This window comes from Passer domesticus, chromosome 3 (genome assembly GCF_036417665.1).
Source record: "Passer domesticus isolate bPasDom1 chromosome 3, bPasDom1.hap1, whole genome shotgun sequence".
NCBI classification, from domain to species: Eukaryota; Metazoa; Chordata; class Aves; order Passeriformes; family Passeridae; genus Passer; species Passer domesticus.
Genome location: NC_087476.1, coordinates 29,726,431 through 29,742,734, shown reverse-complemented (window position 1 = coordinate 29,742,734; position 16,304 = coordinate 29,726,431). Strand labels below are relative to the sequence as shown.

General features: G+C 35.1%; 1 protein-coding gene across 5 annotated transcripts in view; it reads right to left on the bottom strand.

Moving 5' to 3' along the window:
• The window catches only part of FAM135A (family with sequence similarity 135 member A), a 79,247-nt gene that overhangs the window by 17,182 nt on the left and 45,761 nt on the right, over window positions 1-16,304 (bottom strand). For 4 of the 5 annotated variants that reach the window (XR_010358315.1, XM_064412341.1, XM_064412338.1 and 1 more), the window contains exons 8-15: window positions 16,007-16,133; window positions 15,491-15,644; window positions 12,657-12,734; window positions 10,445-10,494; window positions 8,599-8,754; window positions 3,896-3,969; window positions 3,450-3,604; window positions 900-3,204 (exon numbers count right to left, since the gene is read on the bottom strand). Coding sequence is in view for 4 of the 5 variants with exons in the window: in XM_064412341.1 (XP_064268411.1) it covers window positions 900-3,204; window positions 3,450-3,604; window positions 3,896-3,969; window positions 8,599-8,754; window positions 10,445-10,494; window positions 12,657-12,734; window positions 15,491-15,644; window positions 16,007-16,133 (3,099 nt within the window). In the remaining variant the exon portion in view is untranslated. The remainder of the gene's footprint in view (window positions 1-899; window positions 3,205-3,449; window positions 3,605-3,895; window positions 3,970-8,598; window positions 8,755-10,444; window positions 10,495-12,656; window positions 12,735-15,490; window positions 15,645-16,006; window positions 16,134-16,304) is intronic. The other variant, XM_064412340.1, reaches the window with a different exon arrangement.

The window sequence follows — 16,304 nt, the reverse complement described above, 5'->3', positions numbered from 1 at the left end:
GCCTGAGCAGTCTCTGCTCTTCCTTTCCCATTCCACACCAGTACCATCATACAGTATCTCAGAAGCTATTTTTCTGGCCACTTCTAACCTGTTTTCCTCCATCTGACTGCTTACTCCTTCTTTTTGTTCTCAAGCTGCTTTTCACAAACTATCTGGTCTTCTATCTCTTCCACGTGCTCAGCATTTGTTTCTACCTCTCTTTTAAATTTTCTTTTCTCTCACAGCAACATTTTACTTCCAATACAACACATAAACTGCTGCTTCACATGTTTATTTAGCAGCAGGAGTTTATCAGGGAAACTCCTATGTTTACAGCAAGAAGAGGTACAACCTAGGATCCCTGACATTCCTCTGGCTTTCCTGTCTCCAAACTGCAGTGTAATTTAGAGCAATATGGTCTCTGAGGTGTTACATTTTTGATATTTGAAGTTAAGATTTTTAAATAAGGCCATTACCATGGCTTGCATTACACACTTGTTTCACTTAGCTAATCTGATGGACAACCAGTTACACAGTGCTTTTGGATTTATGCTTTTAAAGCCAAAGCATATTTTCCCAAGCTAGCTATTTTAACAATTTCAATTTCATAAAACACCATTTTTATGCTCAGTAGCCTTTACAACATAATTCTTCAGCTGGATGACTAATTTTTAAATGTAACAAAGAAAAATCTAGTTTTGCTTGTTTTTAAAACCACATGAAATTACAACTCATAGAAGTGTAGTGCTAAGACACTTTTTATCTGAACATCTAGAACATGCTGTTACTTGGGTATGCTGAATCCACAAACCACAGTTCTGGGACATTCTACCCAGAAAACCCCATGCTCCTTCTCCCCTTCTCTATTGTATTAACATAATTTCTAAAAGTAAAATGCTTGTTTTAAAACAATTACTTACGCTAACATTTGAGGTTTTGGGGAGCTTTCATACCAGGAAACAGCTGAAGCTGAGCTGTAGGATGTGCTGCCTGGCTGTTGTGTAATTGCATCGGATTTATTCTTTGAAGAAGAGGTAACATTGCAGGGAGAGTCTCTCAGAGAAGAAGGGAAAGACAAACAACCAGGAGTACAGACAGGGGGCACAGTCATTATGTCTTGCAGGTGTCCACTGTCAATCATTTCAGATCTCAGGACTCTCTCTCCTGCTAAGCCATGATCCTGGTCAGCACTGCATGCTCCATCTAATATACTATAATCGGTTTCTTCATAATACCCATTTTCAATCATTTCTTGATCCTCCTCTTCTTCCTCATCTTGTTGGGAAGAACAAATAATTTGTTTTTCATATGCTTCCTTTTGAGGGCTAACAGGATTGCTGTTGTTCATAGGCCAAATATCTGAAATATCTCTGCTGCTTTGAGAGCCAAAATAGTTTTCAACAAGCCCTTGTTTTACTATGTCAGCACTACCAGCTGGAGAAGGATTATCTGTACCAATTTCACTTTTAGCTCCTGACAGTTCTTCAGTTGTGCCCTTTAATTCTAAAGGCTCGTTATGTTTTCCTTTGTTTGTTTTTTTAACCACTGCATTTACAGATGAAGAACGTGAAACAGCAGATGGCTCATCCAGGCAAGTTGTTTCCAAACACAACTTAACTGTTTCTTCTGTAGCTCTAGGAGGCTTTTCAAGGTCCTGAGGGTCCTTACAGGTTGTGCCAGGGCCTGTTTGTGGGCTGTAACTTTCCACATCAGTGGGCGTGTCCTCATCTGAAACAACCAAGTGTAACAGATCTTTTTTTCCTGAGATTGAGGAATGTATAGACAGCGTTTTGTTATCCAAGTGCCCTGAACACACAACAAGCTGTTGCTGCAAATTGGTGTTTGATGTTTTATTGTCATCGCATTTTGGCAAGTCAATTGCTCCTAGATCCACTACTGTTTTGCTGTCACTTAGCTGGCATTCAGGTGCAACAGATATTTTTGAATTCTCATCAGGTGACAGCTCATCATCATCTGAAGGGAGTGAATTTATGGATGTCAGGGACGACTGTATTTCACTTACAGCACTAGTACTCTCAGTGCAATGGCTTTCGATTGTGTTTTTTATTGCACAGTCTGGTTTTAGTAAAGGCTGAGGAAACGCTCTCTCACCATTGTGTGCACTTTGTCCATGAACATTTTCAAAAACATGATCAGGGTTGGGGTGAGTTGCAAAAGAACTTGGTTCACTTTCTACACCTGAATCTGAAAATCTAGAAGAGGCACACGTCACACTAACGTCTGGTAATTTAGTCATGTCTCCACTCGCAGAGATTTGACTTTCTTTTGTTGAAAGGGTAGGTGGATTGCTTTTCATTTTTGTCAAGATATCACTGGTGTGCTGAAAGTTTCTCTCACGGACCTCTTCCTTTTCAAGCATGGGGTCCTGCTCTCCCAAATTAAATTTATTTCCAGATTCTGAAGACTGAATATTGTGTGTCAACAAATTCTCTTCGTGCACTTCATCTTGCGGAAGCTTAGCCCATGATCCAGTGTGAGCCACTCCTTTCTCCTCTTCATAAAGATTCTTATTACTTGCTTTGACCTCAGTTGTCCTGACTCCTGAGGAAGATGGCTGACCTCCATGACAACCTTCAAGTGTACCTCTGTGTGGTAAAGCACTATCTGCTTGAACAGTTCCAGAACCTGTCTGGGAGATAGTCAGTCTATCAAAAATAGCCTCATTTTCACAGTGCACAGGACTACTTGGACCTGGTTGGCCACCTTCAATCTTGACAGCCATTTCATCGTATGGCAACAATGGAAGGTCTCTTCGAGTTACTTGCCTGATGCAGGCCTTTGTATCACAAGGAATTCCACTGACTCCAGGGTCCAGCCCTTCGTTAGCACCGTAGGAAGGTTCGCCATCTAACCTTCTACAGGCATTTTCCAGTGCTGCACTTATCAAACATTTGTATCCTACTAACACCACTGAGTCCTTTGAGTTCTGTTTTACGACTTTTTTTGTGTTTTCAGCTTTCATTGTTTTTATGAGCTTAGCAACCTTAGCTTTGGATTTATTTGTATCTTCATTTTTCCCTTTGAAGGTTTTTGTTAGCATCTTTTCAGATTCTGAATGCCAAAACACGGAGGCACCAGCAGGTCTCATTTTCAGTTCTGGGCTACTAAAACCAGCAACGAAGCCTTCTTCAGCTTCTAATTTATCCAGTTTGTTGGACTCTGCCCTTGGAACACTCTGAGCTACCAACCAGGGTACATCCAAATCTTTCACAGAAAAGGGGGGAAAAGAGAAAGTATGTTTACAATAAGATTATGCAGATAAGCAACGCTACAATACGCTAACAATTATATTTATATTTACACATCCTCAAAACTCAAGGTAAAAACCCATATTATATCAAATAAATGTAGTCCTTTAAATCCAACAATAAATTTTTTAAAAATACCTAAGTTTTACATAATTTTGCTCATTTCTTCAAAAAGGAAATTGTACTGTGAGCTGTGCTTACCTTCAGTAATTGAATCTAAATACCGATCTTCAAAGATAATAGGCAAGGAGTTCATATCTCCATCTAGTTCACTGCATTCAATAGGGAGGGGTGGAAGAGAACTGCAGAAGGAAATGTTTTTGATAGCTGCACACACCTGTAGATGACTTTGGGCACTGAAAAAAGAAGCAATCCTCCATGAAAAAAACAAAACTATTTATTTTTACATTAACAGAAATTACCAACAGTTTAATTCATTTTAGTAGAAGCTTCTCTACTAATTAACTATTAATAGCTTGATTATTTAATAACTTGTTATATAACTACCAGTACTTTAAAATCTATATTGAGAACAAAAGTTTCTCTTGAATTTCTGATGTATTTGTGCAATGCCACTTCTACACAACATAAACCATACAGTAAAAGTACTACATGCTATATACTGTGGAATTTCAAAGGCTACTCACTGTAGTTCTTGAAAGGCAAGAGCAGCTTGCCTAGGATGCTCAAAGCAGAAGAATGCTTCAGCAAATCTGCGCACCTGCAAGATCCAAATGAAGGTAGAGCTTATTTTACCTTACAAATAATTTTTAAAAATCCACCAGCATTCCTATGCATCAATGTATCATTTGTATGTATAATACAGACAGTTACTTTTTTTTTTTAGATGTTCATTCTGGATGGGTGACACAGACAAAACTAGTGACTGAAACAATTTTAATTTGTGCTCTGGATAACTGGGAATTATATTAGATTCAACTGTCTGCTGAAAATTTTATTTGCAATAAATCAATCACCCAAATCAGGCTTAAACAATAACACAGAAAAATATTGGAATTTTCGATTGGAAGAAAGGACATGATGGTTCAATTCACACTTCTGAATGAGCCTGAGTATTACCTTCAGAAGCAGAAACCCATTAGATATTCTGCAGTCTCAAAATTTAGAGGAGTGTTTCAAACTTTCCGTAAGTACCCTCTAACCCACAGTAAACTACTGTGCAAAAGAATCTTTTGTTTGCAATGATTTCAGCTGGAAATGATGAAGACAGTAACAGAATGTTCATTAATGATAAGCACTGTATTAAAGACTTAATAGTATGTTTGAGGTCAATAAACAATACAATACTGAAGTGGTATTTAATAACACATGGGAGTATATTTTTTTACCATCAAACAAGTTAAACCGTCAATATTTTACCATCAAATACCTGCTAAAATAGAGAATGTGACTTATAAAGCAATTCGCTGCAATTGAAATCGATGTACTGAAAATGTAGTATCTAGAACCCCAAAGGTTTTGTACAAGATTTCTCACATTTCCAATATTCCACATAAATATTAATTTAATCAACATGCATTTTATTTTTGCAACTGCCAAGTTACCTGCATCTAAAAAAAGCAAACCAAAGAGAATGTGCTGTGAAATGGTTGGCAACAGCTTGTTTGCTAACATTAATTTAGTTGTATCAATTGAAACAAAATTTCTATCCCACTTAGAGAATTCTATGCTAGTCTACCAAATAAAAAATTTATTTACCAAGCACTTCCTGACCTCCTACACCTTGATTTCTTCAATATACTCTGGATCTTCCCCTTAAATGATGGACCTTCCTGAACAGACTGGGAGTTTTCAGCATGAAACTGGCAACAAGAGTGAAGACGTACCTAGTTCAGTTCCCTCAGCTCTTTTACCCAGCATCTGCCCCCACCCTGAGCACAAACATGGCTCTCTGAAAATCTTGTCCATGAACTGGCAAATAATCAGACTTTCAGGACCACATTAATTTTGTTCAGAGATAAGCACTTGCATGGGACTTCATTTTCCCTCCTGATCCACTGCCCACTATATTTTTGGAGAGCACCACTTGGATTAAGTTCTATCACTTCTACACTCTTTTGTTTTCTTAATACAAGAAGAACTGAGGAAAAATTTTTTCCAAGGTGCTTAAGAAAAAACTCAATCCCAAATCACAAACATTTTACTCTCAATCTCTAACTTGCAATGGAAACCCAAAGTCCTGTCTCAACTCTCAGAATGTATTGTATTACCTGAAATTAATCTTAGTCATAACATCATCTCTGAATAGTAATGGAAAATGCTTTGAAGTAAAAAGAAAGCACACAATTCAACAGTTACTTGTAAATGCAACTTCCACTCTTGTCAGAACTCAATTTGCTTTCTTTCAGAATTTTTTGTTAGGAGTTCATACGTACATATGCGGGATTAGAATTGATGTTCCCAAGTAATTTACTGCCTTTTCCCAGCTGGCTTTTCTAAACAGACATCTACCTTGCAAATACATTATTTTTCCAGAGATAATCCTCACCCTTTCCCCCAGGAAGGGGGGATTGTTATACAATAGACTTAACACATAATTTTACTGCTTAAAATCTAGATTTTAGAAAATTGATCATGAAAAGTGGACATTATAATTTTAAATTAAGCAATTTAAAAATTAATTAAAGATCCTCATCAATCAGGTAACAGTTACAGGAATACTGCCAAATTAGTAGATGTCTGTGGTATATGTCAAGAAAAGGGCACATAGATGTTTCCCAGGAAGCAAGCAAGGTAGTTTTGACTTTACATGTGAGCACTTCACCACATAAACTAACTGGACTTCTATGAAGAGTAGATCTTTACAATATTGCACTCTCTCCTACAGAAGACAAATTTTTTCATTTGTAATAAATCCCATTTGTAATTAAGTAATTCCAGTGCTTCTGAAGAAAATCTGAATACTAGCTCCAGACAGCTCCACGTAGAATAGCAACAGCATAAAACTAGTTGCAATCAAGCTCCTAAAGCACATAAGTCCTTACTAATGAGAGAAAATAACCCACTTGCTAGGACACTGTTAACCAGGCTCTGTAGAACCAGAGTGACTGCCAGCTCTGCTAACAATGCAGGAACCACTGACTTGGGCTGACTCCACAAGGACTTTGCAGGAGGAAATTGCAGCTGCTACTCTTAATCTCTAGACTTCCCAGAGGCATGGTTTTTATGGTACTCCCAATGGAAACAGAAGAACTGTGTATAAAAACTGCTGTGCAATACATATTGTGTGTCTGCATATTTATGAATAACAGTCAGAGATCTTAGTTTTCAGCTCTCCTATTTCAGGACTAATCAAACTGAAAGAAATAATTTTGGAAGAATGCATTCAGACCTACCAGAAGATGTCACTACAGAATAAAGATATGAACTAGTTTAGTGTTCAAATGTTTTGTAATATAAAATACCATATTCTGAGCAGTTTTTTCAATAAAATACATTTGCAAACCTTATCAGGTTGATCAGCATGATCCATGTAGTAGATGGATGTTCAATTTTAAAGTGTTCCTCACTTTTTAATGTAGTGCTTTTCCAAGTATTTGAAAGCAGTTAAATATTGAAACACTTGAGTAAATATAAGTAAACTATTAAAATAATTATTTCAATACTTGAACAACTCTTCAGCAGAAATACCTGTTTTATAAGCATCTGTGCAAAGAGGGTGAAAGTCATTTGACCAAATACAGGTGGCAGGCCTTTCTAGGGGGTGTAAGTATCCTAACCACTCAGATCAATCACTCCCTAAAAGGGTTAATTAATAAACATTCCCAGAGAGAAATTTCCTGTGGAAGGTATAGTCTGGAAATATTGCAAGAAGAAAAAATGAAATGAGATTTAGCATCCAGTAGCAAACACATCAAAGTATTCATTTCCAAAATAAAAAGGTTTCATATTCCAGAAAGGACAGGTTAAGTCTCTTAAGAGGAGAATTATTGGCTCATCTTTAGCCTGGAGAAAAGGAGGCTCAGGGGAGACTTCATTACTCTCTAAAACTACCTGAAAGGAGGTTGTAACCAGGTGGGAATTGGTCTCTTCTTCCATGTACCAGGCGAAAAGACAAGAGGAAATGGCCTTAAAATGTGCCAGGGAATGTCTAGTTTGGAGCAAGATTGGCTTGATTCACCAGCAAGAAGTTTAATATTGTTTAAGGTTTATTGTTTAATAAACAGGGTTTTTTTCCACTTTTCTCTAAAGAAATATTTTCTCCTGAACCAGTTAGAAAAAGAAGCCAATTGAATCTGCTTTTCTAGAAGAGCCCCTTTAGAAGTTCTCTCCCAAATTTGCCCTGAACCAGGACACACATTTTAAAAGAACCACATTTAAGAAGATAAACACATAATCATTAGCAGTGTCCTTTCTGGAGCAGTAAAAATTTATATATTACTTCTTCCTTTGGTTTTATTAAATATAAATTTGTACAAACACAAACATATGAGCAGCTGAATGCAAATGCAAATTAAATGAAACAGTATTTTTGTTTCATACCTTCCACCAGCTAGCTTGAGGGATTCCAGTATTTATACAAAACCCACAGAAAGTTAAGTAAGATTCATAGACAATAAAATGACACCTTTCTTATGGCTAGCACATCAAACAAATAACCCTTTCCTTTCTTTCTGAAAGATTCCATTTATTCTCCATAACAGGCTATTTCCACGATGACAATTTCCTCACCAAACAATGTGATTTATCAAGAAAGAGTAATGCTTTAGTCCATACTTGATTGTATTTCACTATGGAAAGAGCACTGCTGTGGTTCTGCTTGCAGAGAGCCCACAGCAATTGCACACAGCCATAGACAGACCAACAGCACTATAGATGTGTTAGTACACACACTCTCACATGCCAGATCATTTCACATACACTTCTTTTACAAATTCCCATGAAAAAGACTTTCAAAACTTAGTAACATCATAAATTCTTAATTCAGAAAGAAATATACTTTGCTTATGATGTAAGCAGGCAGCCTAAATGCAGAGAAATAAAACATAGGGTGGGCACTAGACATGGCTCCCACTGAGAAGTACATGAGTCTGCACAAATATATGTTATTATACAGCCTGCAATCTGTCTTCTGAACTGCATTTCTTATTCAAAAGAACAATGAATTACTTGGTTCATAAACATAAATAATATGCTTTATCCATTTGATTCCAACAACATTATACATTATATACAAGGTAACAAATTGAATGCAACAGCTCCCTTTACAGTTCCAACCAGCTTTCCAAAATATAAATAGAAAAATGGTAATCTGGAGGCTCATTGTGATAAACTTTACCAAAACAATGTGTCCCAGTAAGCATATGAAGGCCCCTGGGTCAATACTTACTCTTAATGTGTGATGCTCTTGTGCTAGCAAAGCTGTGACCTCCTCTTGTAAGGTAATGACCTCCAGAAACTGCCCCCAGAGAGCCATCAGAAGTGAGCAAAGCTGAGCAAGATTCATATTTATAAGTTCTGCCAGTTCATCAGGATTTTCCATTTTCTGAAGTCAGGAAAAAATATTTATGTGATACACTGATGAAACCATAATGTACACACAGGAATAATAATAAAAAACTATACTTTATCTTAGTGAGAATTTTAATTTAAAAAGCAATTTCCAAATGAGAACCTTTCAACTAAGTATCAAAATTGGATGTCTTGGAGTTTTCTCAAACCAAGACACTGAATCAATCTATGTTACAACAGTAATAGATTATTTTATGTTGTATTAAATATTATCCCATTGCTTTTCAGAATTAGGACTCCTGTCCAAAAATTAAAGTAATAATTCCACTTATGGAAAAGATAACTGAGTTCAACTGTTGTATTTTCTAACATATAAAAATACTGTGTGCCTGAAAGGAAGAGGAAACCAAAAATTGACACTTGCTAGGTTAGTCCAACTTTGATAAAATTATAAGAATTTAATAAAGATATCTCCATTTCAGAATAGCTATTACTCACAATAACCTTTATAAACTGCTAAGTATCTACATACATTTTATGCATAGTCAGGAAGCAGTGTTATAGCACAGGCTTCCCAGAACCAGATCACACCAGGACAAATTTGGTGTGAAACAAGTTTTGCTTTTTTTACAGCGTAATGTAATCCTGTGATACAGTCCCACAGCAATTGTAGATAGCTAGGCTTATGTTCCCTGCCATTTTAGAAAATAACACAGTTTTTCAGAAACTCATTGTAGGCCCATAAGGCACCGAGGCAAAGGGCTTAAAAAGAAAAGATAGTAAAGAACCAACTCTAGTACAAAAAAGGATTGGGAATATAGAAACACCAACTTAACCAATAATAAATGAAATAAGAGAAATTTTTATAAGAATTGTACAAAACAGAATGAAGAGAACAGAAAATGCTTAGCAAGCTAAGGGAGAAACTAATGAATTCAGAGAAGCTATGTAAATATAAAAACTATTTTAATACATAAAGTAAGATTATTAGTTGCCCATAGAGAGCTAGAAGGCTGAATTTGTCACCAGTTATACAAATTATATAAAGGCCACTTTCTTGCAGTTATACTACTACTGCAGTAACTAAAGGTGAGCTTCCGAGCTGGGCCCACTTGCCAGCAAACGGTGGATAAACTTTCAAGAAATTTTAAAACCTGTCCTTTAGACTTTGCCATGACCAAGAAATCAGTTATTCAGCTGGGGTTATTTCTCACTAAGGAGAGAGATGGGGAGACAAATCTAAGCCATTTAAAGTAGACAGTGTTTCCTTAAGAAGGTAGGGAAAACAGGAAAAGGAGACAGCACCAGAACAAGTACTTTTACATAAGGGATGACTTGCAGAATCTCCTTTTGTAAAACCTACTACTGCTTGATCTTGCATCATTGTTATTTGACACCACCAAATCCCAAAGCATCAAATTCTAACTGCAGAAAATTCAAAGTGTGATTTTCATACAAGTAGTCCACCTTCCTAAACTTTCAGTTTCATGATATAAATAGTTACACAGCTACCACTGACACACCAAGCCACCAGATCAACAGTTCAGTTTTGGCATCAGTTGTGCAATTTCTCTTTGGAGGAAGAGTTTAAATAAGTGCTGGGAAAAATCATAGATGTTGTCATCCCTAAAACAAACAGTTTATTCACAAGTAGCATATAAAATCAGCAAATTCTACTTTTATAGTTATTTAACTTATTTAATACATGAAAAAAAGCCCTGTACCTTGACTTCTTCACACAATTCTGTAAGACGGATTTCTACATCTATGTTTTCTGGAAAGATGAGAGGACATACTCATGAGTAATGTACTTTCTAAGTTGCAGAGTGAAACAAATTATCTCACAAAACAATTTTAAGACATGAAAAAGAATTCATCAAATAAAACTTCAAGCCATATTAAATGTCACAGTTATTAAGTAAACTATAAACTTCCATTAAAATTCTTATAGCAATTTCTGAGATTGAGGACAGAACATAATTAAGAAAAAAATTTGCAATTATCATGATTGCTTATCATGACACCTTGTCAAGGACAGCAATTTTCCATTCAAAATTAAATTTGAAAATACTGAAGTTCAGATGATAGTTTTCAGATTATCCACTGCTATTCAGCAGCAATGTAATAATTTAAAACCAAGGTAATACAATTCCTCTTCTACCAGATTTTCTAGAGATGCCTTATTCCCATATAATTTTTCTAAAGGTATATAATTTACAAGACACATGAATATAAATACAAATCTTTAGTTGTATGAGGAATTAATTTTTTTAGTTAATAAAACTGTTCTTTAAGTGATCTCTCAGTAGTTCAACCTCTCTCAGTAGCTCAATTTTAAGAGCAAATCAGTTAACATGGTATGGCAGCTTAAACTGGATCTGAACTTTGAATGACTCATTTTTGAAGAAAACAGATATATTCCTCCATGAAGATGTTTTTCCTTGTTAAACAGCCCTGTTTACTTTGGTGGATTTGATAAATCAAATAATAATTTGGTATTTCGTTTGATTTCCTTCTGCATCTGAAGTATGAGTAATAAGGGAACAATTAATAAAGCCTAAAATTGCCTGTAATAAGAATTCATATTTCATTTTTGAAACACAGTATTAAGGACAAAAATGTTCAATATTTCTTGAAAACACACAGCAACAAAATATGCCTTGAAAGCCCCAACAGTAACTTCAGGGTGTAGATAATGAACAAAGGTTTACAGAACAGCAACAGTGTGTATACTCAACTTCTCTTTAATTATGCCACCTATACTTGGTAAGTATATATTGACTTTGAACTAACAGCATTCATCATACTTAGGTTTGAACTTAATGCCACACAAATTAACTCACACAACACAGAGTTCTGAGAAAAAAATCAAATTGCAGAAATGTATGATGTTCTCAGAAACAAGTTGAAAAAAGTTGTTTAAAGAAACTATATGTACCTTTTGCTAAGAAGTACTTCATGATATTTTTTTCTGAAAACATGTGAAAATAATTTAAGCTATAATACTAATTTTGGTATGGCCACACAGAAAAAATGAAATGGTTTGCTTATGACACCATACTGATTATTTGTTTGTCACACTTCAATTGAGAATAGGCTTGTTGAACAAGATTTAAAACTCTGAAATCTAAAATCACTATGGAAAACCCCAAACTATATTAATATCCCAATGCTATATTAAAAAAGAGAAGACAGAATAGAGCTAACACAACACAAAAGGAAATAAAGCACTTACATTCTGTACCAGTAATGTTAACCCAGCAAACATCTGATGCAATTTTGCTGGCACTGCTAATAACCAGTTTGGTTTCCTTTTTATATTAAAACCAAAACACACTTATAGATGAGTAAGGTATTCTATCCTTTTCCCAACAGAAACTTCCTTGTGCTTATACAGCACTGCAATCTTTTGTCCAGCATCAAGCCCACACTGACTCTCCAGAAGGAGGACTGGCCCATGTAGATATGGACAAATGCACCCTAAACACTGACAATGCCTTGTGTAGTGTTTGGAAGAATTAAGTCTTGAGATACCAGAAGGAATCTGGAAGATTTCTCAGAAAGCAGAGGTATTAATTATCTTTAAATAGCTAAAAAAATGAGTCTGTGTTGCATTAAATGAAGTTATAATTTTAAGCTATTTTTAAAATGTTGATAACTGACTGAACTTTCACTCATTTTTGTTTAGTAAAGTAGAACAACGCTAAACCAAAAATCAGTAATGAGGTCTCATTTTATCATCTACACTCAGCCTAAAATTTAGTAGCTCAATTCTGCTACTAAGACTTCAGAGTTCAACATATGTTTGCTATGGCTGAATATTGAAATCTTTTCTTTCTACAAAAGGAGTAACATTTTATATCATTAATAAGAATATAATATTTTATAATATCAATAAAAATCTGAGGGATTATATCACCTGCATTGGAAACATACCTAGGTAGGCGAATCTCTGGGTTCGTGGATATTTTCTTCTGAGAAGGCGTTCATAAAGGACCTGCATGCTGGCCTTGGCTAGTTACAGGGATTGTACACACATGACTAGTTACTACACTCCTTTTTCACCTGTGATTTATTATTTGCCTTAAAGTTAGTAAAAGAGCTTATTGCTAGCCTAGCAATTAGTGCAGTTAGGTCAGTACATGAAAACATATAATTTTAGTGGAGTTTCTAGATTAAGTATCACTTGTGATACACATTAAGATCGCTTTTCTTATTTCCTGAAACCAGTAATATTTAAATGCTCAATTACAGTTATTGAGTCTAACAGTTGTCTTCACATGCTTCTGCAAAATCAGTGCCTTGTGTTAAAATTTTATGACAGAGAAATAGCAAAGCAAACAGAAGAAACAAAATTAAAGAGAGAATAATTTTATCTTAAACAAAAAAGCGATGATTCTGAAGTTTAAACAGGACCGGATATTCTCTTCTGCAATGCCCATTTAAACTTCAAAGATAAAATATTCACTATAAAAAAGTTAATTTACTTTAAAAATTTAAAAAAAAAAAAAGCAAATTACAATTGTGTACTTTGTGAAGTCCAGTGAGCCTCAATTTCTTTACAGAAGCTTCGCAGAAACATAGCTTTTTTTTTGTTAGCTGCTGATGATTTTAGAAACATTAGTGTTAATGGTAGGTATTATTTTTCATAAGCGAAATGTGAGTAATAATTAAAGCTTACATTATTAGTACGTTTTAGTATATTAATTGTCCCAATCAATGTACAAACAAAATGACCAAAATAAATGAAAAATATATTTATAAATATGAAAAACCAAGTAATTCTAGCAGACACTTAAAAAATAAAAATAAAAAATTAAACCCATAGGAAACAATCTGTCAGTAGTCTGTACAATGAATGCTAAATCTAAGTTGTAATTTTCTCTTCAGATATTTGTTGTGAGCATTTCTGTTCAAAAATACATTCCTAAAGGTAAGCTAAACTACCTATATAGGTGAGAAAGTTCCACTGAAGCTTGTGAGTAGTTTTGGTGACTTCAACGTGGTTGAAAGACACAACCCAATATTCCATTGCCAGTATGCAACTCAATGGCAGCTTTTTTCTATTACATATATATTTTGAAGTAATGTTTTAGGGGAACTGAAGATCATATCTGAAAGATTTACACATCAAGATTTAGTCTAAGCCTATTCTTAAAACAACAACAGTGCCATCAAGCTCAATATATTGAGCTGCTAAAGCAAACCCAGAGAAGGGCAGCAAGGCTGGTGAAGGGTCTGGAGCACAAGGTCTGTGAAGAGCAGCAAAGGGAGCTGAGGTTCCTCAACCTGCAGAAAAGGAGGAGGCTCAGGGGAGATCTTACTGCTCTTCTATAACTGCCTGAAAGGAGGTGTAGCCTGGTGGGGATCAGCCTCTTCTCCCAGGTAACAAGTGACATAAGAGGAAATGGTCTCAAGCTGTACTAGAGGGGGCTCCTATTGGATATTAGGAACAATTTCTTCACTGAAAGAGTGGTGAGGCATTGGAACAGCCTGCCCAGTGAAGTGGTGGAGTCACCATCCCTGGAAGCATTCTAAAGGCATGTGGATGTGACACTTGGGAGATGTGGTTTAGTGGTGAACATGGTGTTACTGGCTTAATTGTTTGACTTCATGATCTTTAGAAGTCTTTTCCAACCTAAATGACCCTCAGATTCTATGGTTTGGGAAAAAGTATATTTTTTACCTTACAAGGAAAACAAAGAGTTGAGTCACTCCTTTAATAAGGTGTTTCCCTCCATACAAAAAATTAAGATAACTGGCAAAAAAATGTAGCAGTATTTTTGCTTCTATAAAGAAAACGTCTCAGTTTCTAGTATTTTTCTATGGACAGATTTGTAATACGCTTCCTGAATTTTTTTTCCACCACAAATAGCTTTGTGTTTTGTAATAGAGAAGTGAAACATTCTTTCTTTGAATCACTAACTGACTACATCACATTTTAAAAATATTTTTTATATCTCAAGCACCAACCTTACTGTTTCACTGTGCTTAGTTTTGACACTGAGAAAATTAAACAATACAAAAATCATTAAGTATTGTCTACAATCCATATAAATGCCAAATGATCTTTTTCTTCTTTAGCAGAACACAACTAAAAAAAAGTATATGGTTTCTGAGGAAATGTCTAAATCATTGTTTACGATGCCAGTGTATTTTCCTGTCTTACTTCCACTGCTCTTCTAGTTCACAAATCAAGGTTAGGCTCTCTAATATATCTTCATGCTACAGAAAAGGAATGTACATGTACATTTCCATACATTACACGGAATACATTTGCAGTTAGCTAGCAGTCTTCATGGCAACTAAGTCTTTTTAAAAAGTTAAACTACAAACTAAGACAGCAGCAATTTTTTCTTGTAGGTCTTTTTTCATGTAAGTTTTCAGTGAAATATGCTCCTCAAAGCTTACAGAATTTAGATTTTTGTACAAATATGGAATGTTTCCTTACAAGAAACAAAGTGCAATGTACTACTTGGACTAGGAGCTTCTCTAACTTTCTTACTACTAAACACAGTAATTTGAAATAAGAGCAAATCAAGACCAAGAAGGAAAAAATGTATTTCCATAGATTAAGGCTGTCATATTCTTATTTTATTAGAGATGAAATAGTACTTGTTCCTTTGTTTTTCTTCAGTTATTAAATTTCAGATCAGTTTAAGCAAAAAAAATTTTAGATGCAAGAGATATGCCATCGATGACAGTTTAATCTAGAAGAGGTCTTATAAGCATTCACAAGAAAGTGATAAGTTTTATGAAATTGAACATACCCAGTTCTATTCGGTGAGAAGAGGGGAGATCCTTAGTTATTGTAATGAAATATCTATGTAACCCTTTGAAAGCAAGCAGCAAAGTGGCACAAAGTGTGTAGTGGAAATTATAAGCATGGCTGAGGAAAGACTCTGAAACAACAAAACTGCAACCCTAGAATAAAAAAGAAAAGGCACATATTAATTTTGTATAATAAATGAAGTCTTAGCAGAATGACTAAAAAGATAAGCAATTGCCTCTTTTCACAAACTTGATTTTTGTGATTTTTTCAATGGATTGCGAGACATTAAAAAAGGAGGTCAAACACTTAATATTTTAAGCTTCCCATATGTACATTCCTGAAGCAGTTAACACAATCTTTTGGAACAATTTTTTCACATTTCCCTTTTCACATGCCACCCCAAAACAACTGTAACAAAATTCATTCTTTATCAATTAATATTCTTGCAGAAAATATAAAATTCACACCTTTCCACAGAATACAAATTAAATTTTAAACTGATATTTGATCTTACGTCTGCTGATAATTGTTTTGTGTAGTTATTGCCAAAGACCACACTTTCAAGAGAAGGAATCACAGAATCCCTGTTTTGTGCTGGTGCGTTCCTGTTCAACCACGTATTCTTCACTGGGCGAGGAAAACTGCAAAAAGCACAAAATGAACTGATAATCTGAACAGTATGTTCATTACTTCCAATGCAAACTTCAATTAATTTAAACAACATTCCTGAAAGATTATGCCAGAAAGATAAATTTTGAACTATAACAGATATAAAGTATTCATTTTATGTAGATTTTGCTGTGAAGATGTAA